This window comes from Amblyraja radiata, chromosome 2, assembly GCF_010909765.2.
Source record: "Amblyraja radiata isolate CabotCenter1 chromosome 2, sAmbRad1.1.pri, whole genome shotgun sequence".
NCBI classification, from domain to species: domain Eukaryota; kingdom Metazoa; phylum Chordata; class Chondrichthyes; order Rajiformes; family Rajidae; genus Amblyraja; species Amblyraja radiata.
Window position 1 is genome coordinate 32,376,230 of NC_045957.1, and position 24,938 is coordinate 32,401,167.

General features: G+C 44.5%; 1 protein-coding gene across 2 annotated transcripts in view; it reads right to left on the minus strand.

Annotated features, from left to right (window-relative positions):
* The window catches only part of ptprn2 (protein tyrosine phosphatase receptor type N2), a 761,696-nt gene that overhangs the window by 207,117 nt on the left and 529,641 nt on the right, over positions 1 to 24,938 (minus strand). For both annotated transcript variants that reach the window (XM_033044535.1, XM_033044525.1), the window contains exon 12: positions 7,980 to 8,044. In XM_033044535.1, the coding sequence (XP_032900426.1) occupies positions 7,980 to 8,044 (65 nt within the window). The remainder of the gene's footprint in view (positions 1 to 7,979; positions 8,045 to 24,938) is intronic.

Genomic DNA, 24,938 nt, shown 5'->3' on the forward strand with positions numbered 1-24,938 from the left:
TAGATAAGGTCTTCACTAGGTTCTCCTCGATATCCCACGGCTCCGCCCTTGCTCACCCTCCCTCCAGTCGCAACAGGGACAAAGTCTAGTCCTCACCTTTCAACCTATCAGCTGTTGCATGCAGCACATAATCCTCCGACATTTTCGCCACCTCCAACGGGATCCCACCTCTAGCCACATCTTCCCATCTCCACCCCTTTCTGCTTTCCACAGAGACTGTTCCCTCTGCAACTCCCTGGTTAACCCGTCCTTTTCCACCCTAGCCACCCCCTCCCCAGGTACTTTCCCCTGCAACTGCAAGAGATGCAACGCCTGTCCCTATACCTTCTCCCTCCGTCCAAGGACTAGCACCTCCTCCAACCTCATCTGCTGTATCCGCTGTTCCAGGTGTGGACTCCCAAATATCGGCGAGACCAAGTGTGGGCTCGGTGATTGTTTCGCTGAACACCTTCGCTCAGTCCGCCTGGACCTACCTGATCTCCCGGTTGCCAAACACTTTAATTCCCCTTCCCATTCCCACCTTTCTGTCCTAGGCCCCCTCCATTGTCATTTTGAGGCCAAATGCAAATTGGATGAACAGCACCTCATATTTTGCTTGGGCAGCTTACAGCCCAGTGGCGTGAATATTGATTTCTCTAACTTCAAGTACCCCTGCACTCCCTATCTCTCCATCCCTCCCCCACCCGTCGCACCAGCTTCAAAGTCATTTTGTTGAGTCTCATGGTCTGTACTCATTCTCACTTAACAAACAGCTAACAATGACCTGTTTCCTTTATAATCGTTACTTTTTTGCACATCTTTCATTCATTTGTTCTATATCTCTCCACATCACCGTCTCTATCTCTCATTTCCCTTTCCCCTGACTCTCAGTCTGAAGAAGGGTCTCGACCTGAAACCTCACCCATTCCTTTTCTCCAGAGATGCTGCCTGTTCCGCTGAGTTACTCCAGCTATATTCGGAGAATTAGGATGAGGTAGGGATGGAAAGAGAGAGAGAGGGAAAGCAAGCGTTACTTGAAGTTAGAGACTCTCCACCGACACATCGCCTACACGTCTGAGAACGAGAGCTGGCTGCTTGAAATCGCCACCCTAGAGACGGCACTCTGATTGCAATGTTTCATGCAAAGCCAGTTGCCACTGGCCACCAAATAGAGTGAAGTTCATTGTTGAACAACAGGTAATCTGACTTAAATTATTCATGACCAACTTGACCTTCACCGTGATTAACGACAGCGAAAGGAACAAAAGTAACACGCCCTCTGAAATCAATCAGTCACTACATGCATTCAGAACAAACAAGTACAATGCAATTGTCCAGCAACGCCCAGCAGCGGCACTATACCGCTCCACATAATTCTGTCAGTCTCATTCCACCTCGTTTCCGATCTCCTCCCACGTCCCCATATTTGACCCATTGTGTGGCCCGTGCTCATTCCTGTCCACCATCACTCACTCCGATATCTTGGATTTCCCCCTAAACCCTCAGCATATTGTAATCTCAGTCCTCCCATTCAACGGCCTCTTTGAAGCCGACATTATTATTGACGGCTTCGATCAGCTCCCCTAATTTCCTTTACATTTCTGCTCTGCAAAAGTGATTAAATGCACGGCGCGGCGGCAGAGTTGCTGCCTTGCAGCGCCAGAGACCCGGGTTCGATCCCGACTACGGCTGCTGCCTGTACGTAATTTGTATGTTCCACCCATGACCGTGTGTGCTTTCTCCGGGAGCTCCGGTTTTCTCCCACACTTCACACTGGTAAAATTGTAAAGTGCAGATTAGTGTTTGTGTGCAGAGATCGCTGGTTGGCGTGGACTCGGTGGGCCGAAGGGCCTGTTTCTGCACTGTATCTCTAAACTAAAGTAAACAAAACTAAAGTAAATTAAACTAAACTAAATGTTTAAGAAGGAACTGCAGATTTTGGAAAATCAAAGGTAGACAAAAATACTGGAGAAATTCAGCGGGTGAGGCAGCATCTATGGAGCGAAGGAAATAGGTGACGCTCTGGGTCAAGACCCTTCTTCAGACTGTCTCTTAGCGGCTCGTAACGCTAACGGCAGGTACTCGGGAAGACTCGCTAACGGCAGGTAAGCACAAGAAAACTCGTGAAGATTTTTCAATATGAAAAATGTCCACGAGGGCCCCCGAGTACCGACGAGTGGCCATTACCGTAAATCTCCGAGTTCGAATCAGGGCAAACTCGGGAGAGCTCTTGGAATGAACTTGTACCGTGGGACAGGGCTTTTAGAGTGTTGGAGGAAACCGGAGCACCGGAAACAGGGAGAACGTACAAACTCCATGCAGACAGCACTCGTGGTCAGGGTCGAACCCGGGTCTGTGGTGCTGTAAGGCAGCAACTCTACTGCGGCGCCACCCTGCCACTCTGGTGATACAATACAGCAGTTCTATTTGCAGTGCCAAATTGTTACTGTATTTCATTCTGGGTGCTGTGAATTTTTGATCAAATAATGCCGAACAAGGCAGCTTCACGCCATGAAACCTTTTAGTTTGTGCACTCTGCACAGCAGGCAGTCCACATACAGTACATGCTACGGCTCAATGTTCAATATACTAATCTTGTAACCTTGCAACAGACTGCCAATATATACCATGCTGCAATTGGACTGAATCCAGTGCCACCAGGCAGTCATATCTTTGGGAAATCACCTTTTTCACATTGCTTTGATCTGGAATTCTGCGAGTTGAAAATGCACAAAGGTTTGTTTCTTCATTTAAACTTTGCTTTAAGGTAAATCATTTCATCACCTGCTATTTTTCAGGACATCTCAGAAGTTACACACAAAAAAAAAAAATGCTTTGTAGAATCTATCCACCACTGTTCCTATGGGAGATAGACACTAAATGCTGGAGTAACTCAGTGGGTCAGGCAGCATCCCTGGAGAAAAGGAATAGGTGACGATTCGGGTCGGATCCCTTCCTCAGACTGGTTAGTTCACATCCGAAATGTCAGCTGTTCGTTCTCTCCAGAGATGCTGCCTGACCCGCTGAGTCACTCCAGCATTTTGTGTCTGTCATCGGCATAAACTTGCATCTGCAGTTCCTTCCTACACTGTTGGTTGTGACATTGGATTATTATGGTCATGTATACTGATTTTGAGCTATGTACTATACAGACAGATCATACCATACTTGAGTATAATGACACCATAGGTACATTAGGTAGTGCAAAAGAGAAAATAAATGGTGCATAATATAGTGTACAGGTACAGAGAAAGTGCGGATCAAGAAAAGAGAAAGGGTTCCAATGAGAATGAGGGGAGGCACTAATCAGCCCATTGTACACGCATCAGCTTTATCTGAAGAGTTATCCAATTAGTTCTGTCTCCATCCTACTGCATTTTTTTTCCTTTCAAAGTACACATCCAATTTACCCTTCTGATGCTCAGCCACTCCTGATACATTGGTTTGCAAGGCATTTCCACAAATGGAAACAGCTGATAGCAACAGATTCACTTTCAATACCATCCCTTCACCCAATATTTTCGCAAGTCATCTTGTTTAGTGTAGAGATACAGTGTGGAAACAGGCCCTTTGGCCTGCTGTGTCCATGCTGAGAAACATCGAGCACCCGTACAATACTTTTATCCTACACCCTAGGGACAATTTACAGGAGATATTTAACCCACCAACCTGTACAGCTTTGTAGTGTGGGAGGAAACCGGAGCACCCAGAGAAAACCCCCACGATCCCAGGGAGAATGCACAAACTCGGTATAAACAGCACCCGAGGTCAGGATCTGTAAGGCAGCAACTCTACCTACCGCTGTGGCACTGTGCTACCCATTATCTCTTTGCGTACCAGTAAGTAATCACAAGAACTTTGTACATCCTTATAATTTCCATATCAAGTGCATTTAATACCTAACTGAGCAGTAAGTCTGTGCAGCTCCAGGGAAGTAGCTACCTAATTACAGTGACAATCTGAATGCTCATCTGCCATTATTTAGCTATTACTCAAAAAGAGCATTGCAATGTGCCTGCGCGATCAATAAAACCAGTGAAATCAAGCACAGAGTGTCTAATCTTTGTCGAAGCTGCAAATTAATATTTTCTTTTGTTGACAAGTTGGATCTATTTCTGGGAGCACTTTAACAGAGAATAATCTGGGACTCAACAAATCAGGGCGGGACAGTGGCGTAGCGTTCTTGCTACTGCCTTTCAGTGCCAGAGATCCGGGTTCGATCCTGACTACGGGGGCTTGTCTGTACGGAGTTTGTACGTTCACCCTGTGACTTGTGTGGGTTTCATCTCACACTCGTTTTCTTTGCCCACTCCAAAGACGTACTTGTCTGTGCGTTAATTGGCTTGGTGTAAATGTGAACTTGTACCTAATCAAGTCAAGTCAAGTTTATTCGTCACATACACATACGAGATGTGCAGTGAAATTAAAAGTGGCAATGCTCGCGGACTTTGTGCAAAAAGACAAACATACAAACAGCCAAACAAACTATAAACAGAATGTAACAGAATCACATATTCTTTTTCATATTAAATATTGTGGGCGGGAGGAAAAAGGGAAAAAAACAGCATTTTTTTTTAAAAAAGCAGTAGAGTGGTCCAGTAAAGTTAGTCCCTGGTGAAATAGGAGTTTACAGTCCTAATGGCCTCTGGGAAAAAACTCCTTCTATAGGAGTGTATAGGGTAGAGTTAATATGCGGAGATCGCTGTTTGGTGTGGACTCGGTGGGCTGAGGGGCCTGTTTCCGAGCTGTATCTCTAAACTAAACTAAACTAAACCCTTAACGGCCTTGAGGAACTGATAGTTTTAGCTTTTAACAAGTGGAAATGTTAATCTTCCTCCAGAATTTCCACCTGTTTGCCATTTAATGAGACCCCATCTCCCCAAATAATTTCATCAGAGTCTGATATAGTCAAGTTCCAAACATGCTGCCGTCTTAAAAGAGACACCCCCCATCACTCTGTTTCTTTCTCCACAGGTGCTGCCTGACCTGCCGAATGCCCCCAGCATTATGCGTGGACTACATAAAACATTACAGCAGAAGAACCGGCCCTTCGGCCCACAATGTCTGTGCCGAACATGATCCCAAGACACTTGTCGCCTGCACATAATCAATATCCCTCTATTTCACGCATATCCATATGCAATCCAAAAGTCACTTAAATGCCACTATTGTGTCTGCCTCAATCAACATCCCCGGCTGTGCGTTCCAGACACTCACCACCCTCTTTGTAAAAAAACTTGCCCCACACATCTCGGCACGGTGGCACAGCGGTAGAGTTGAATCTGCCAATCCAACCCCCCTTCCCTTACCTGTTCCCACCTATCACTTGCCAGGCTTTGACCTGACCCCACCTCTCTTTTACAGCTTTCTCCCCGCCTACTACAATCTGGCTGAAGAACAATCCCGACCTGAAATGTCGTCCGCCCATTCCCTCCACAGATGCTGCCTGACCTGCTGAGTTTTAGACAACAGACAATAGACAATAGGTGCAGGAGTAGGCCATTTGGCCCTTCGAGCCAGCACCGCCTTTCAATGTGATCATGGCTGATTATCCCCAATCAGTACCCCGTTCCTGCCTTTGCCCCATATCCGCCGACTCCGCTATCTTTAAGAGCCCTATCTAGCTCTCTCTTGTAAGTATCCAGAGAACCGGCCTCCACCGCCCTCTGAGGCAGAGAATTCCACAGACTCACAACCCTCTGTGTGAAAAAGTGTTTCCTCATCTCCGTTTTAAATGACCTACCCTTTATTATTAAACTGTGGCCCCTGGTTCTGTACTACCCCAACAAATGAACCATTTCCAGCACCTTGTGCTTTGCTGGTAACTAACGTAGATGTGCATTGGGACCAGGTGCTGCTGTGTAAAGAATGCTGTTGGTCTGAAGTAGGGTTTTGGCCCGAAATGTAGCCAATTTCCTTCGCTCCATAGATGCTGCTGCACCCGCTGAGTTTCTCCAGCACTTTGGTCATCAATGCTATTGGTGATTTCACAATGGTGCCCTCACTGGTGGAGTCAGGGCAAGAAATAATATTTCAGTGTTCAAATGCTTCACAGGACTAAACTGTAATGCTCTAGTCTCGGAGAATCGTAGAAGCAGACAACACAGAAACTGGCCCTTTAGTCCCTCTGGGCCCTCGATGACCACTCAGTACCAATCCTACGCTGATCTCATTTTATTTTCCCCACAGGACTCCACCACATTCTGCACTCACTCACACACCCAGGCAATTTAACAGTGGCTAAATAATTTTAGTCTTCACATTCACAGCACAGAAACAGGCCCTATGGCCCATTGAGTCCGTGCCGACCAGCAATCACCCCACACACCAGCATTGTCCTACACACTAGGGACAATTTACAATCTTTACCGGAGCCAATTAGCCTACGAGCCTGTACGGCTTCGGAGTGTGGGAGGAACAAACTGGAGCACCCAGAGAATACCCACGCGGTCACAGGGGGAACGTACAAACTCCATGAGGACAGTACCCATTGTCAGGATCGAACCCAGGTCTCTAGTACTGTAAGGCAGCAAATCTACTGCTGAGCCGCTGTGCTGCCCTCACTTAAGCTACCAACTGACTTGTCATTAGGATGTGGGAGCATCTGGAGGAAACCCATCCAGTCACAAGGAGAATCCTCAAACTTCAGTAAGACAGCACCAGAGGTCCGGACTGAACCGTTACTGGAGTGTGGGCAGCAGCTCTACCAGCTGCACCATCTGGCCTGTGTTTGTTTCATTCGGCAGCACGTTCAAGTTGCGCGCATTATCTTGCCTGCGACATGCTTTCAAGGAGACGTCATGCGCCGCTGAAAATAATCTCCAGCACATCACACCACACGCAACCTGAGGATTCCCACAAGAGCACCCAGCCTGTTATGGCCAGACAATCAATCACCCGATCAATATCTGCTACTGAGGCTGTGTTAAAATCATACAAGCAAACTATTGCATTTGTCCACCTAACAATGTTGATTAAACAGCACTAGGAGGACCACTTACCATCAATCAAGTGAACGACTTTTAGACTTGTGGTTTATGAGTTTACATTTGCTCTGCAGTTTACAGGTAGCTATTACTAAACATTTGTATGCTAAAGGGGATGGAGTGCCCCAGAGATTCCAACCGTTAAAAGTAGTTTCCCATTTTATTAAGTTGTATAACAGGGTAATGGAGAAGATGGATAGGACAGGAGGAGACTGGTGTGGAAAGCAAATTCCGGGACAAATGGCCTACTTGCGTGCAGCAAAGCACATTCATTTTGTCTGTCATTTTAGTGATTGGACTTAGCAACGGTGCAAAGTTAAAAACAATTTTCATCAGCATAACTTGGCAGTGGATTTATTAAACCATCCTTGGTGAATCTGTGATATAGTGACACATGGACATTATGCTCCGTACTGAAGTTGATCTGACTCGCGTTCAGTGGTGCTATATTCATCACATGTGCAACTGCACAGTGACATTCTTTTTGCATGTTTACACATGCAGATGCCTCCATGTTTGGGCGCCATTTCCAAACTCCAATGAATGGTCGATCCGCGCGCTCAGTCTACTGGAATGGCCCCCGATGCAGGCAAGCCCCAGGCTCCTGCAGGCCTATCCTCCGTCGCCTTCGAACGGATCGGCCTGCAAACCAACGTCCCTCTCCGTGCCCGGTCATCTTTGACCATGTAGGTGCTGGAGGCAATACCTCGGTTTATTTTCCCACCCGCCCTTGCTCATCGCTTCCAATGTTCATAAACAGAGTGCAATATGGAGGTGATACAATATCATGTGACTGGTTCTACAGGTCTGAGGATCAATCTTTTCCCCACTCAAGTACAAAAAATGTTGGTTCAGAAATGTACAGGAATGTACGGAAATGTACACAAATCCTCTCCGGCCATACCTGGAAATTAATTGTCCTTGTAAACGTTCAAAAGCATCATAAACTGGCAGCAACTCAGATTAGAAAAACCGAACACGTGGCAGTTCAAACAAATAGTAAATGCACCTTACCTCCCCCACGCCAGTTTGTAAGATTTTTAATCCCGTTTCTTTTTCCAGTTTTTCTTTGTTGGCCACTGAAAAAAAATCACAAGTGGAAAAACAACAGCTTAAAATGGAGCCAAGTGGACAGAGGAATGCAAAACCAAAACTGTGGAGAAAACTGAGGGGCAAGTCTTTTTTTTTTTAAACACACAGAGGATGGTGAGTGCCTGGAACATGCTGCGGGGGATAGTGTATGAAGCAGATATGATTGTAGCATTTAAGAAACTTTTGGATAAGAAGATGGAAATAAGGGGAATTAGGATATCGATTATGTGCAGGCAGATAAGAGTTGGAGTCATGTTTGACTTAGACATTGTGGGCCGAAGGGACTGTTCCTATGTTCCATGGGCAGCACATACATTGCATACAGCACCTGTACCTTTTGGCACGTCAACCTGCTTGATCCTCAGACAGGACTTTCTTTCAGCAAGGAGACAACGAGCTGAAACAAAATGTGACGAAGCATGGGGTTCCAGAACTGTTGGGGGGTCAGTCTCCATTGGAAACGCTTGTAAATTCTGCTTTTGACTTGCAAACATGGTCCTTTCCTAACCCAAAAACATTTGCCTATCAATGTTCTCCAGAGGTGCTGCCTGACCCGCTGAGTTACTGCAGCATTCTGACTCCAGCATCTGCAGATCCCCGTGTTGCTCTTTCAACTTGTTGATGGATTCACATGGTGGCTACTTGCAAGCAGAAATGTATTTGTTTGAATCAGCGACGTTAGGGAATGTGAGGCAACGTGGAAATGAAAGGTACTCGGGTAGAGTCAACAGAGGGGATTTGGAGAAGAAAATTCCCAGCAGCAGGGATCAGTTGGGCTGAACTTGTGTGCTGTTCATTTTGTGTAATTCAATGTGAGAAGCACACCATGCACAAGCCTCAACACAATCACGCTCACATGAAGCTCACCAACCAAATCTTTTACCCGCTCATATAGGACCAGGGAGATTAAAAGGTCCTGCGTTACTATAAATGACGACATGAGCACATACTTTTAATGACTACATTTAATAATTTACCCGCCAATTGCAAATAAAGAAAATCTTCACAATTGGTGATGAGCGATTCTAAAACCTCATATAGCAATTTACCGAAAACACAAGGGGGGCACAGTGGCGCAGCGGTAGAGTTGCCGCTTTACAGCACCACAGACACGGGTTTGATCCTGACTACGGACGCTGTCTGGACAGAGTTTGTACCTTCGCCCTGTGACCTGTGTGGGTTTTCTTTGGGTACTCCGGTTTCCACCCACACTCCAGAGACGTACCAGTTCGAAGGTTAATTGACTTGGTATAATTGTCCCTTGTGTGTGTAGGATAATGTTAATGTGCGGGGATTGCTAGTCACTGCGGTCTCAGTGGGCATAAGGGCTTGATTCCGTGTGAACCTCTACACAAAATAAAAATAAAGCAAGGAGAGCTTGCATGTGTCTATTGTTGTGAATGATTACAACAGTGCATTAGGGTCTCACTACGTTTCAGTCAACCATGTACCTGGAAGACTAGTCATTGAAGGGGGATTAGCAAACCCAGCATCCAGCTTACAGATCACAAGCGGCATGCAGAATTGTAGAACACATGGATGGAAAGAACTCCTTTGGCCCACTGAGTCAGAGACGCTCATCCAGTAACTATCTGTACTGAACCCATTTTCCACCACTTGGCCTGTAAGCCTTCTACACCTTGGTAATTCAAGTACTGCCTCTACTCAGGGCAGCCCAATGATGCAGCGGTAGAGCTGCTGCTTTACATCGCCAGAGACCCGGGTTCGATCTTCACCATGGCTCCAGTCTGTACAGACTTTGCAGGTTCTGCCTGTGACCACGTGGGTTTTCTCCTGTTTATTCCCACATTCTACAGATGTACAGGTTTGTAGGTTAATCAGCTTCTGTAAATTGCCCCTAGTACGTAGGATAGAACTAGGTGTACAGGTGATCGCTGGCCAGCATGGACTCGGTGGGCTGAAGGGCCTGTTTCCACGCTGTTCTAAACTAAGCTAAACTTCAATGCTGCCAGAGTAGTTGCCTCCGCCATCCTCTCGGCAGTGCATTCCAAATGCCAGCCTTTGGCTGAAGCCATTCTTCCTGCAACCCCCTGCAGATCCCCTTCTGAGAAGGAGGTAACAAGGAAATTATTGAAAAAATGAAACTGTTTGCAAAATAAGCAAATGTCAACCACTCTCACTCTAGAGTCATTCCATTCCGTTCCACTTCCCCAGATGAACAGAATAAATCCTTTGGCACTGCCTGAAAGGTAAGCAGGTGCTTTTCCCCATTGTACGGCTAAATTCATCAATCACTGAAGTAGATTATCCAGGACTTATCAGATTGCGCCTTATGGATATAGTCAAATGATGAAGTGCCTGTGGGATCCGGGGCAATTTGGCAAATTGGATTTGAAATTAACTTGGTGATAACAGGCAGCAGGAGAGAGGGGAGAGTTGTTTTTGCGAATGGAAGCCTATGACCAAAATAATTAGGATTAGTATTGGAAAGATTTCCTGCCATATAGCCCAAGTGGATTGATTTGACCTCTGTGTACGCTGGTATGTGGGGTCTGTAATGGAACTGCAAGTGTCCTTTCTTTTTGGGATAAATAGTTACAGTCAGCATCTTGCTTTCTGTTGCTTGTTTGTACCAGCTACAATGGGGGCCAAGTGTTACAGACTCATTTGGGCAACGGGATAGAAGTCGACATTTTAATGTTATAAATGGAGCTACTGAATTATGTTCAATAAGCTACCAGAGACTGAATCATGAGGACCCCAACACTGGGAAGCACAGTGGCTGAATGGTAGAATTGCTGCCTTACAGCAGGGGGTTTCCACCCACACTCTGAAGACGTGCAGGTTTGTAGTAAATTTTGGCTTCAGTAAATATTGTACAAATTGTCCCTGGTATGTCCGATAATGCTAGTGTACCAGTGATCATAATTCGGCACAGACTGGGTGGGCTGAAGGGCATGTTTTCTCACTGTATCTCTAAAGTCTAAAGACCAGTGGCGGGATTAGTGCTGGGACTCTTCCCATGTGTTACACACTTTAATGGTATCAATATGAATGTAGGAGATATAATGAATGAGTTTGAAGATGACAACAAAATATGAAGAGTGTTGATAATGAGTACGGTAGTCTTCAGATACAGAATTATTTGATGAGTTAACAAGACGGACAGGGCAATAGTAGAACAGAAACATAGAAAATAGGTGTGGGAGGAGGCCATTTGGCCCTTCGAGCCAGCACCGCCATTCATGGCTGATCATCCACAATCAGTAACCTGTGCCTGCCTTCTCCCCATATTCCTTGATTTTGCTAGTTCCAAGAACTCCATCTAACTCTCTTTTAAATCCATCCAGTGAATTGGCATCTGTGGCAGAGAATTCCACAAATTCACAACTCTCTGGGTGAAAAAGTTTTTTTCTCATCTCAGTTTTAAATGGTCTCCCTTTATTCTTAGACTGTGGCCCCTGATTCTGGACTCCACCATCATTGGGAACATTTTTCCCACATCTAGCTTGTCCAGTCCTTTTATAATTTCATACGTTTCTATAAGATATCCTCTCATCCTTCCAAATTCCAGTGAATGCAAGCCCAGTCTTTCCAATCTTCCCTCCTATGACAGTCCCGCCATCCCGGGGATTAACCTGGTGAACCTACGCTGCACTGCCTCAATAGCAAGGATGTCCTTCCTCCAATTAGGAGACCAAAATTGCACACAATACTCCAGATGTGGTTTCACCAGGGCCCTATACAACTGCAAAAGGACCTCTTTACTCAAATCCTCTCATTATGAAGGCCAACATGCCATTAGCTTCCGTCCCAGTAGATGGAATTTAATCCTGAAAAGGTATTACATTTAGGAAAACTATTAAGGTTTAGGATATACACAATGAATGGTAAATAACAAAAAGTAATGAGGAACCTTGGTGTGCCCATGGATTCCCAAAAGCATCAGCACAGGTCGATAAGGCAGTGAAGAGGATACAGAATATTTGCCTTTAATAACCAAGGCACAAAATATAAGAACCAGGGAGGTTAAGATACAACTTCATAAAACATTGGTTCGGCCACAGGTGAAGAATGGAGCACAGTTCTGTCACAACACTAATCGATTGGACTACAGCTGGAGCACGGTGTGCATCTCTGGCTAAAGGACATTGTTGCACAAGAGAAGCTGCATCTGGATGTGGGCTGTGATGGAACGTTTCTGTGATCAGGAGGGTGCTGAGAGGCTGGCTTTGTTACCCTTCGAGTGGAGGAGGCTGAACAAGTGTACAAAACTATGAGACGCATAGTTATGAAGATCATGAGAAATTCTTCCTCTTTACAGGGGAGTATAAAATGACAGATTTGAGGATTAAAGATAGCAACCTGAAGGGCAACATTTTCAGTCAGAAGGTGGTTTTATATATGGAATGAGTTGCACGAGGAGGTAGTTGAGCCAAGTACAAAAACAACATATTAAAGACACTTGGAGAAGTACATGGATAGGAAACGTTTAGTGGGATATTGAAAAAATTTGTGCAAATTGGATTAACTTAGATGGGGCAAATTTGGCCGGCATGGTGAGTTGGGCCGAAGGGCCTGTATCCGTGTTGTATGACTCTATGACGATTCAGAACAAGTCAGGATGGCTTGCAACGTTTTTCCTTCCTTCTCCCCGCCACCCCCTATCAGTCTGAAGAAGGGTTTCGGCCCGAAACGTTACCTATTTCCTTCGCTCCATAGATGCTGCTGCACCCGCTGAGTTTCTCCAGCATTTTTGTGTACCTTGGCTTGCAACTCAGATGGGAACCAGCAGGTGGCAGTGTTCGCATGTACCGGCTGCCCTTTGTACTTCCTTCCTGGTGGTTGGGATTGTAGATTTGGGATCCTTCACCCGAGTAGCTGAGGTCAGTAGTCTGATGGGATGCCAAGCAAATGCTGCTGTCAGACAATGCCATCACCCAGCATGCAGTTCTGCTGCACTCATCCATAGCAACCTGAGGGGCAACTTTTTCACTCAGTGTTCCATCAAACTCCTGCCTTGTGGCTTGTAGGCGATGTAAAGACTGAGATCCTGAACTTTAGGAAGCGGAAAATGTCATGCCATTATAGGAACCAGTGAGAGAAAACATAGAGTCACAAGAAACTGTAAATGCTGGAATTCAGGGCAAAATCCAAGTGCTGGAGGAACTCAGCGGGTCAGGCAGCATTTGTGGAGGGAATGGAAAGGCGACGTTTCAGGTCAGGATATCAGATAGAAAACCTAGATGCTTTGGAGCACACTTCAACATTGTCAGACTCCAGTAATACAGCTGAATCCATAGATGAATGCGGGAGACGTCTTAAGGTGGCAGAAGCATCTCTGGCCCTGCTGAGGGCACCTGTGGTCTCCCAGTGGTGCCCCGTAGGGCAGTGAACACCCCCGACTGGGACATCTGCCGACATGGGCTGTGCTAGTTCAGGCCTGATTAAGGCACAAATCAATAAGAAGAAATGACTGGGGATGAGGTTTAGTTTAGTTTAAAGATACAGCACAGAAACAGGCACTTCGGCCCACCGAGTCGGCACTTCCGCACACTAACACTATCCCACACACACTTGGGACAAATAACATTTAACCCAAGCCAATTAGCCTACAAACCTGTATGTCTTTGGAGTGTGGGAGGAAATCGAAGCTCTCCAAGAAATCCCACGCGGCCACAGGGAGAACGTACAAACCCCTTACAGACAGCACCCGTAGTCTGGATCTCTGGCGCAGTAATCGCTGTAAGGCAGCAACTCTACCGCTGTGCCACCATGCCACCCCTCTCATAGATTGCTGTAGTTTATGCAATTCAGTTAGTTTAAATGCATTTCATTGTATTTAAGTGTTTTTGTTGCATGTTATTTCCTAGAACATAGAACAATACAGCACAAGAACAGGCCCTTCGGGTCACACATTGTCTGTGCCGATCTTGATGCCAAGGCAAACTCATATCCACCTGCACAAAATCCATATCCCTCCATTCCCTGCATATCAATATGCCTATCGAAAATGCCGTTATGATATCTGCCTAAACCACTAGCCCTGGCCGCGAATTCCAGGAACTCACCACTCTGTCAAAAAGTTTCCCCGCATACCTCCTTTAAAGTATGCCCCTCTCACCTTCAAGCTATGCCCTCTGATATTCTATTTATCCATCCTGGGGAAAAAGGTTCTGGCTGTAATCTTAAGCATTTTAATTTTTTTTAACACCTCCCTACGTTTAATTTCAGTGGCAGCCAGTCAGCCTGGGACTTACTGGGTGTCGAAGCCGTCCTGGGAGAGCAGCCAAACTCTAATACTGGGAGAGGCCTGTACTGCCTGGGTCCTGTCCTTGAGCTGGTGCCTGGTGCCCCAGTTGCTGTGGGGTCCACAGACAGTGACCGTGGATTAAGGCAACAGCTGCTCAGTCCATTATGTACCAACATAGAGTCATAGAGTGTGGAAACAAACCCTTCAATCCAACTTGCCCACACCAACCAACATGTCACATCTACACTAATCCCACCTGCCTGCGTTTGGCCTCTAAAGCTCTAAAGCTGTCCTATCCATGTACCTGTCTCAATGTGTCTTAAACATTGCATTAGCACCTGTCTCAACAACCTCTTCCAGCAGCTCGTTCCATACACCCACCACCCTTTGTATGAGAATATTGCCCCTCAGGTTCCCATTAAACCTTTCCCCCTTCATCTTAAACCTACATCATCTGGTCCTTTATTCCCCTACTCTGGGCAAGAGATCGTGTGTGTCTACCCAATCTAATCCTTTCATGATTATTTACACCTCTTTAAAATCACTCTTCATCCTCCTGCGCTCAAAGAAATTGAGTCCCAGCCTACTCAACCTCTCCCAATATCCCAGACTCTCGGGTCCTGGCAACAACCTCGTAACTCTTCTCTGTCCTCCCACATCCCAAAGACATCCCAAAGACATCCCAAAGACATCCCAAAGACATGTAGGTTAATTAGCCTCTGCAAAAAAAAACAAAAATGCCCCTTGTGCGTAAATGAGGATGCAGAAAGTAGGATAACGTAGAACGGGTGATCAATGTTCAGTGTGAACTCGATGGGCTGAGGGGCCTATTGTTATGCTGTGTCGCTAAACTAAGTATTGTGTACCGATTTGATCATTGTGTGCAGGTCCGGTCAATTTGTATGCAGTTCTAGTCGATTGTGAGCAGATCTGATCCATCTGGGTGCAGAACAGGTTGATATGTGTGGAGTGCCGGTCGATTTGTGTGCAAATCCTGCTGATTGTGGACAGTTCATGTGGATGTGTGGGCGGATTTGGTTGATTGTGGGTGGAACGGGTCAATTTGTGCGGAGTTCTGGTCACTCTGTGCGGTTCTTGTTATTTTTTTTACACAGAGTGGTGGGGGCATCGAACAGTCTACCAGCGGTGGTGGTAGAAGCAGAAATGATAGTGGGATCTAAGAGGCTTTGAGGTAGAACATGGGTTTGCAGGGTAAGGAGGGATATTGACCAGGTGCAGACAGAAGGGATTAGTTTAACTTGGCATAGAAACATAGAACCATAGAAAATAGGTGCAGGAGTAGGCCATTCTGCCCTTCGAGTCTGCACCGCCATTCAATATGATCATGGCTGATCATCCAACTCAGTATCCCATCCCTGCCTTCTCTCCATACCCCCCTGATCCCTTTAGCCACAAGGGCCACATCTAACTCCCTCTTAAATATAGCCAATGAACTGGCCTCAATTACCTTCTGTGGCAGAGAATTCCACAGATTCACAACTCTCTGGGATCATCGTGTAGGAGGCAATTTTATGATAAAGCCGTACCCTTAATCTGGCTTTACTTGGGGCCCAGCTCAGATAGGTATAGACATAAAATAAAATATTTAAGAAAGAACTGCAGATGCTGGATAAAATAAAATATCAGCCATCGCATACAATGCATATGACACATAATCATCTGAAATTTACACCACCTCCAAGGGGATCCCACCACTAGCCACATTTTCCCATCTCCACCCCTTTCTGCCTTCCGCAGAGACTGTTCTCTCTGGTTAACATCCCTTCCCACCCCTTTCCCAGGCACCTTCCCCTCAGGAGATGCTACACCTGTCCGTACACCTCCACCCTCGACTTTGTCCAGGGACCCCGACAGTCCTTTCAGGTTAAGCAGAGGTTCACTTGCACCTCCTTCAGAGGACCGGGTCATGTCTAGAGTGAGATACTGGATGGAGAACCACGCAGTGAGAATTCTTCCTCTGCTGCCATTTGCTTTTTTTGGTGCATGAAGCAGATCCGGTGTTCAATGTAGAGACAAGAGGGTGAATGAATGCTGTGGACCAATGTTATGTCCTCTAAGCAAATCCATTAGGAATGACACAGTTGAAGGATGAAAGCACAGGAGATGAAAGACACTTCTTAATTTAGAAATATTGTGTGATCTTTCAATGGACGTTATTGAATCAGATATCAGGATTCTTATGACATCGCAATAATTGTTAATATTGCAGGGAAGGAAATTTAATGCAAGGACATAAATATTTAAAAAATATACAGCACCATGAAGGTCACAGCTGTATTGAGTCCATTTCGGCTCTTTGATCCACATTCCATTCAGATTTATTCCACTGCTCTTTCCCTGTATTTCTGCCAATTGTTTTCCCTCAAAATGTCTATCCAATTCTCTTTTGCGCTCATTGACTAAACATGGCCTCTTTCCATGGTCCCTCACCTGCAATCTTAAGCACGCTTACCCTATATCATTTAAAAAATCCTCACAATGCCTCTGTGTTCTCCCCCCCCCCCTCCACCCAAATCTTTGAATTTATGCCTGTCTGGTCCTTGAACTACCTGCTAGTCTGACTGGCCTCGCCCTAATTACCCTAATTACCCTGACTAAACTTGTCATGGTCTTGTGCACCTCCACCAAGTTGGACAGGGCAGTCTCAGTCCTCTGTAGGGCAAATCTGCATTTAGAAGTTTCCTCGTTTACATTTCACAACCAGGAATTCACTCAATTCTGAAAACGCCAGTGTTAGTAAAGAAGCAACAACACCATGCACTTGGGAACGCCGAGATTTAAATCAAACGCCGCTTCCTTTAATGCCCAGAATTATGCAAACACACCATAAATAAGACGGACAGTTTCTAAACTTAATGCATTTTGCTGCACGTAATTAAAATGGGAGTTGATTGTCTGATACATATTAGACCTCGTCTGCTAATTAATCACATGGTCCTTTTAAAACAGACAATTAGAGAGGCAAGGAATGGGGAGAGATGAAGGATAGTAGGTAGAAACAGCACGTTACTAAAGCTTCAACCAAATTATTGTCTGCAAATCTTTCATGAATGATGCCCATGAACAAAAAAAAGGTCTTTTTAAAATAAAACCTCCCCAGATGAAGGATATGCAAATAAGCTGGAAGAGCTGAACCCTATAATGTTCTCAAAATTTTGCAAAGGCCTATTTAATTAGTATTTTAATTTATCAAAATTATTCTTTGCACTTGACAATTTATGCAGTATTCTATGTAATTAAGTACGCGGCTTCAGTGGAATAATCTTACCAGCGCTGCTAATAGCAGTTATTCTACCCTGAAAGGAACTGTGTACGTCTCACTCTGATCTAGATTACAATAAGGAGAAATTAATGGCTTTTTTTCTTCTTTACCAAGCTGCATGTTGGGAGTTCCACAGAATCTAGTGTTCCACAGCAGAGCAGTGGTAATCAGCCAAGTAGGCTAAGCAGTTCCAGTCCTGTGTATATGCCTATTAGCAGCTTGTCAATATTAGTTCCCAGCTTAAAAGGAAAACACACTGCTTGTTTCTAAACGCTTGATCTGAAAGTGTGGCTTGCAGTAGAACTGGTGACAGGTTGGTAAATGCCGGTGTCAAGATCAATTTTTAAACAATTTTTCAAATTATTTTAATTAGATATTTTTCTTATTCTCACTTACATCAACTTGACGACTGGTTTCAACGTTTTGACTTCCAATCTGTTTGCATGAATTTTCCAGTCATTCAATGTCACCTGCACAGTGGTGATGCAGTACAGTTGCTGCCTTCTTGCTCCAGAGAGCCGGGTTCGATCCTGACTATGGGTGCTGCCTGTACAGAGTTTGTACCTTCTCTCTGTGTCCGCATGTTTTTTTATTCCGGGAGCTCCGATTTCTTCCCACACTCTAAAGCCGCACAGGCTTGTAAGTTGCTTGGTTTCAGAAATTGTAAAATGTCCCCAGTGTGTAGGATAGTGTTGGTGTACGGGGTGATCGGTGGTCAGTGTGGACTCAGTGGGCCGAAGGGCCTGTTTCCATGCTGTATTGCTAAATTCTAAAGTTACTTAACCAGGCATATGCAGGCATGAGACAGGGAACTGTGGAATGGGAGCTGGGTGAGGATGTGACACAGTATTGTCTTTGCTGTGGAACTTCTTGGCAATTCAGCCATTATATGTCCAGTGAGGCGAAAAATATGTAAATAATAAAAAAAATATTAAAAGAATGTAACAATAGGTGAACGTGTAAAAATTATGAATTGCCTCTCTGGCAGCTTTCCTTCAGTGTGGAATGGATGACAGAGGGTTTTAAATGAATTGTCGCAAGACTCAGTCTCTAGGTTGCTGCCAATAATCAATGGAAACAAATTTCCAGCTGAAGCAGTTGATGCAGTTGATGTAAGACAATTAACGGTTAAAATTGTGACAAGTAGCAACGAGGTTCAATATTTGCAAACTAAACGATGAAGTTAAGAACAAACCAAAATAGCTAGACACACTCGGCAGGCCAGGCAGCATCTGTGCAAAGAGAACATTTCAGGTCAAAGGCCCGTTGTCAGAACTGGGAAAGAAAGTTAGTTTAATGTTGCAGAGAGAGTGGGGCAGGGTTGTATCGGGCAATTGCTGATAGGATAAACTGAGGCTGTAAAGGACCAACTGGATGATATAATCTGCAGTTTATCCACATAGTAACATTGACGCCAAATCAGAGATATTCCCTTTATTCTATCCAATTCTTCCACATCCTCTCTACAACTTAAATTAACATTTTCTTTCTTCGCCAGTTTTGCTGAAGGATATTTTACCTAAAACATTAACTGTTTCTCTTTCCACAGATAGATTTGAAGTGTTTCCAGTATTTTATGCTTTCATTTTAGATTTATAGCATCTGCAGTTTTCTAAACTTTGATTCAAAGGATGGATCTCATCTGTAGAGTCCTCTGTAGAATAATGCCCATGTATTGGGCACAGGGGGAGACCATTCAGCCCTTCAAGCTGGCTCTGTCTATCAGTAAGAGATTGCCTGATTTAATGTAGCATCACATTGCACCATTAACATCACAAATGTAACATCAGATCTAAAATCCCATCTGCTTGTGGAAACCTTTCACCCACTTGAATACTAATAATATATGTGGAATTCATTTCACATATCAAAATGGAGGCATCTGAGGGGTTACAAAAAAGATGTGCAACGATGAAAGCAAAACCGAGAGGTTTCAATTATCAGGAAAGATTTAACACGCTGGGTATTTGTTCTCCAGAGAACACAAGACTGAAGGTTGGGCGAAGCCTCCAAGATCGTGAAGAGTTTTGAAAGGATGGCGGTAGAGAAAATGAAGGGGGAGTCCACAAGGGGAGGTAACGTTGGCGAGAGTGGTGGGAGAGAAGAAAGAATGTAAAGCTCTGAATGGTGTGACAAATTCACTGTAACTCCGAGCAAACTTGATAGCCGATCACCACCCTTGGAAGGGAAGCAATGAAGGGAAACAATGGGCAGCACCAGAGACCATGGTTCGATCCTGACCACGGGTGATGTCTGTATGGACTTTGTATGTTCTCACTGTGACCACATGAGTTTTCTCCAAGATCTTCGGTTTCCTCCCACACTCTAAAGATGTACGGGTTTGTAAGTTAATTGGTTTGGTACAAGGGTAAATTGTCCCTAGTGTGTGTAGGACAGTGTTTATGTGCAGGGATTGCTAGTCGGTGCAGACTCGGTGGGCTGAAGGGCTTGTTTCCGCGCTAATCTAAACTAAAATTATCTGTGTGTTAAAGCAGCGAATGCCAAGCCGCTGTAAAAGTAAACTGTAGGGTATCAAACCTGAACAGAAATGTTCAAATGAAAGTATTAATTTAATCCTAGGTACACAAAAATGCTGGAGAAACTCAGCAGGTGCAGCAGCATCTATGGAGCGAAGGAAATAGGCAACGTTTCGGGCCGAAACCCTTCTTCAGACTTGGTGCTGCAATAAATCTTGTGTCCTTGAGCCAAGATTGGACTTTTGAGAGAGTTGGAAATTGCAAGATGGCGTCAGAACGTGGCAATTCTCTGCATGCTGTTCCAGAAGAGGATCTATTATACTCATGTATAGTATGATTTGGTTGGAAACCATGCAGAACAAGCATTTCACTATAGCTCCGTGTACGTGGGAGTAAGTAAACTAAGCTAAACAAGGACCATTAATGTAAGACGAACATTGATTAAGAATTCCAGAGTTACCACCCGCCCCAAGAATGTTTATTTTTAATTTTAGTTTAGATACAGCATGGAAACAGACGTTTAGGCCCACTGAGTCTGCGCCATCCAGCAATCACCCATATACAGTACTGGTTACTTCCCACACTAGAAACAATTTACAGAAGTCAATTAACCTACAAATCTGCACGCCTTTCGAATGTGGGTAGAAACCAGATCACCCGGAGGAACCCAACGCAGTCACGGGGAGAACGTGCAAACTCTGTACAGACAGCAGACATAGTCAAGGTCGAACCCGGGTCTCTGAAACTCTACCACTGTGCCACTGTGCCAGTGTGTGTTCGAATGAGAAGCTGCTACCAATAGGATTTGCTGCAAAAAGCTTGGGTGCACTTCATGGAAAGTAGTGTGAACACAAGGATTATATTTGGGGAAAAGCTAATGTGGCAAATGAGCTCTGATCCACGTAGTTCTTTGAAAAAGAGGAGGCTTAAACAATGGCTTGACGATCTTGGGATCTCTACGGAAGAGTTCATTAACAGTTACAAATTTCCATGCACAAATGAGATTCTATCCTAAATGCTTAAGAAGAATAACAATTAATCCTGAGGCAAAAGAGGAATTGCCCAGCAAGAAGTCAATCCATGGGTTTGAAAACTTGCCAAAAATATATTACTCTTGAATTGTAAAATAGCAAAGTGAGAGAGTTAAAACCCTGTCCCACTGTGCGAGTTCACCCAAGAGCTCTCCCGAGTTTTAAAAAAATCATTCCACACCAAATTTCTTAGACAATAATACCTTTTATGCAATTATCACAACATTATGCTGGATATGGGTCAATGAACTATGTATGGTACATGCTCGTAAATTAGTAAAACAAATTTAAGTTCTTTAAGGTGTTTCTGGGATGGGGTGACTGATTACAAATAACCTACATTCTATATTTTGTCATAATGTGGCTGATACAATTGCATATTTTGTGATATTTATTGAGATAGAAAGATACAACGGAGTTCTGGCAAAATATTACCTTGCAACATTCTGTATGTCTGATAGATATTGTGAAATGGAACTTAGAAATTATGGGAGTATTACATAAAACTACAATTCAAAGGTAATGAATATACAGAGTATTCTTATTTCCATCATGAACATACAATAGTGATATAGGCCACCAGGTCCCACTACGGTAAACTCACGAGCTACTACCGTATAACTACGTGTTAAAAAATATCAAATTTTTACATCCCGAGTATATTTTACTCGTGGACATTTTTCATCATGTTGAAAAATCTTCACGAGTTACCACGTTTCCCCGAGTACCTGTCGTTAGCGCTAAGAGACGTCCCGAGCTCCGACGTACCCGCTACATTCATTCTCCGTGCTTACCACGAGTTTGATTTTTTTTTAACTCGGGAGAACTCTCGGGTGAACTCGTACAGTGGGACAGGGCTTTTAGAAATTAATTAAATATGAAACTATAAATTCATATGGGATATGGAAGAGCACTGATTAGCCTAACTGACGGGTAATCTAGAGATTGTTGATTCAAATAACGTTGTGGATTTGAATTTAAACATTCTGATGTATAAAGGTTGAGATGCATTGAGAAGCCATTCAGAAGTTGTTGTGCTGCTATAAAAGTCTGCTGATTTATGGAAGGACTTTAGAAATACAGCCCTTTGGCCAACTGAGTCCGGGCCAACAGGCGATCAACAGCACTATGCAAAACACTAGAGACAATTTACAGAAGCCAATTAACCTATAAACCTGCACGTCTTTGGAGTGTGGGGGGGAAACCGGAGCACCCAGAGAAAACCCATATGGTCACAGGGAGAACGTACAAACTCTGTACAGACAGCACCTGTTGTCACGATCGAACACGGGTCTCTGGTGCTCTAAGGCAGGAATTCTACCGCTGCGCCACCCTTTTCCCGATTAAACCATATTTCCTAACCGTTCTCTGATGAGGCCTCGGAAATCCATCAGATTGTGCCCAGGGCAACCACCGATAACTGATGGGCCTTAGAGAAAAATCTAAGGCAGAGGAAGTGCCACTGCCGCAGTATAAATATCCCAATAGACAAAGCCTGATATTCTGTTGGACTCAATGGTTTAGAGGGCATAAATAAAATGGAAGGGTGGCACAGTGGTGAAGCACTAACGCTGCTGCCTCACAGTGCCCGAGACCCAGGCTCAATCCTGACCAAGGGTGCTGCCTGTATGGAGTTTGCACGTTCACCTTGCCTGCTTTTCTCCGGGTGTTCTGGTTCCCTTCTAGATTCCAAAGACATGCAGGTTAGAACTAATACATGGGGCGATCATTGTTGGGCATGGACATGGTTGGTCAAAGGGGCTGTTTCCATGCTGTACCTCTAAACTAAACTCAGCTAAACTAAACATTAGTGGATTAGGAAACAACCAGGAAAGATACATTTAAAGTTGTGGACAAAAGAGTGCAGAGGGTTTGAGAGAGGGTCGATACGGTCTGGAAGTCACTGTGTGTACACAGAGTGGAAACAAACACAATGCCACATGATCAGTCAGGGCTTTCATAAGGAATTGGATGGACACCCAAGAGAAGATAAGATGAAAGGAAGACTAGGGGAAATCGAATAGATGGATTTACTCTACTGGGCAGAATGGTCTATTTTTATGCATTTGTGTGCTTCTATTGAAATAGTGCAGCATACACTAAAACCACACAAAATAGTTATCAGAGCAAGAAAGGTGGAGATTAGTCCAATGGATGTGTTTTCAAAATAACATTTATATATGTTTGCACAGGGCTAATAATTGACAATTAATTTTGCAGATTTCAAAATAATTACTGAGTAATACCATGCCGCCCTGCAGTGCATCAGTTCCACAGACCAAGTCCACAATAGGGTTGAGGTCAGTTGGACAATACCCTAGCTTATGCATGGACTGTTCAGAAGCCTGATAACAGAGGTGAGGAAGCTGTACCTTCTGCCGACTGGAGCAGACAGAAAATGAATGATCAGGATGGGATCATTCTTTGAGTGTGCCTAAATGAAAGCTGGTGATACTCAATAGGTCACGCAGCCTCTGAAGAGGGCATCATGGAGGTAACATTTGTATGGGTTTGTAGCTTAAATAGCTCTCTGTAAATTACCCCTAGCATGTAGGGAGCGGGTATGAATGTAGGATAATGTAGAATTAGCGTGAACAGGCGATCAATAGTTGGCATGGACTTGGTGGGCCAAAGTCCCTGTTTCCACGCTTTCAATCAATCAACTTCATCAGAAGTGGGAGAAAGTCAGATGTTTTAAGTAGGGAAAGGAAGAGATGTCAGGAGGGAGCAAAGTGATCTGTGAAGCTAGAAGGCAGCATTGATTAAATGCCAGAGAGCAAGGTTAAAGTGTTTTGGAGAAATTAAGTGGTCAGAAACAGATGCTATGCCTACATGTTTAAGGCTATTTAACCCCATGCGATCTTATAATTTTTGTAGTTTTTGAAAAAACCCCACAGAAATCCTCTGAGTAGGAAGGAACTGCAAATGCTGGTTTACACTGAAGATAGACACAAAATGTTAGAGTAACTCAGCGGGCCAGGCAACACCTCTGGAGAAAGGGATTAGGTGATGTTTCAGGTCGAGACCCTTCTTCAGACTCAGAGTCTGGGGAGAGGGAAATTAGAGGTATGAAAAGGTTCAGAGCAAGTCAGAGCCAGCACCGATGGCTTAAGGAAAGGTGGAGCCCACAATGGTCTATTGTTGGCTTTGGATGAGGTGATAACGAAGAGATACGAACAGTGAAACTAGCAGGACAGAGAGAGAGGGAATAAAAGGCTTCTTTGAAGTTAGAGAAATCATTATCGTACCGCTGGCTCGTAAGTTGCCCAAGCAAAATATGAGGTGATGTTCCTCCAATTTACATGTGGCCTCACTCTGACAGTGGAGGCGGCCCAGGACAGAAAGGTCAGTGTGGGGATGGGGAGGGGAGTTTAAAAAAAATCCTCTGACTGTGGTCACTGGACAGCGAGGTAATCCAATATCCAAACGTCATAAAACAAACCCAGCACACAATGATTTCAGAGAAGCATGAGCTGAGGCATGGTGAACACTGGCGTTCTAGAGCATTTTATACCTTATTCGTGGGCAGAATGTTCACTGATAGCGAACCCACCAACTGCACTTCCCTGTACAATATGATTTCTTGAGTTGCAACATGATTTAGAGTTTTACACAAGGCTTTGGTGATTAGACAATACAGTTTCACTGTCCTCCTGATTACATTTTACTGATTGTTTGCCTCCTTGTCACCTTCCCATCAGCTATCAATGATCCATTCCACATTTTTCTTGAAATTCGTCCCCATTATTTCGAGAGGGCTTGTAAACAAAAACAGGGATGTAATGCTGAGGCTCTATAAGGCGCTGATGAGGCCACATGTGGAATGTTGTGAGCAATTTTGTGCACCATACCTGAGGAAGGATGGGCTGGCTTTGG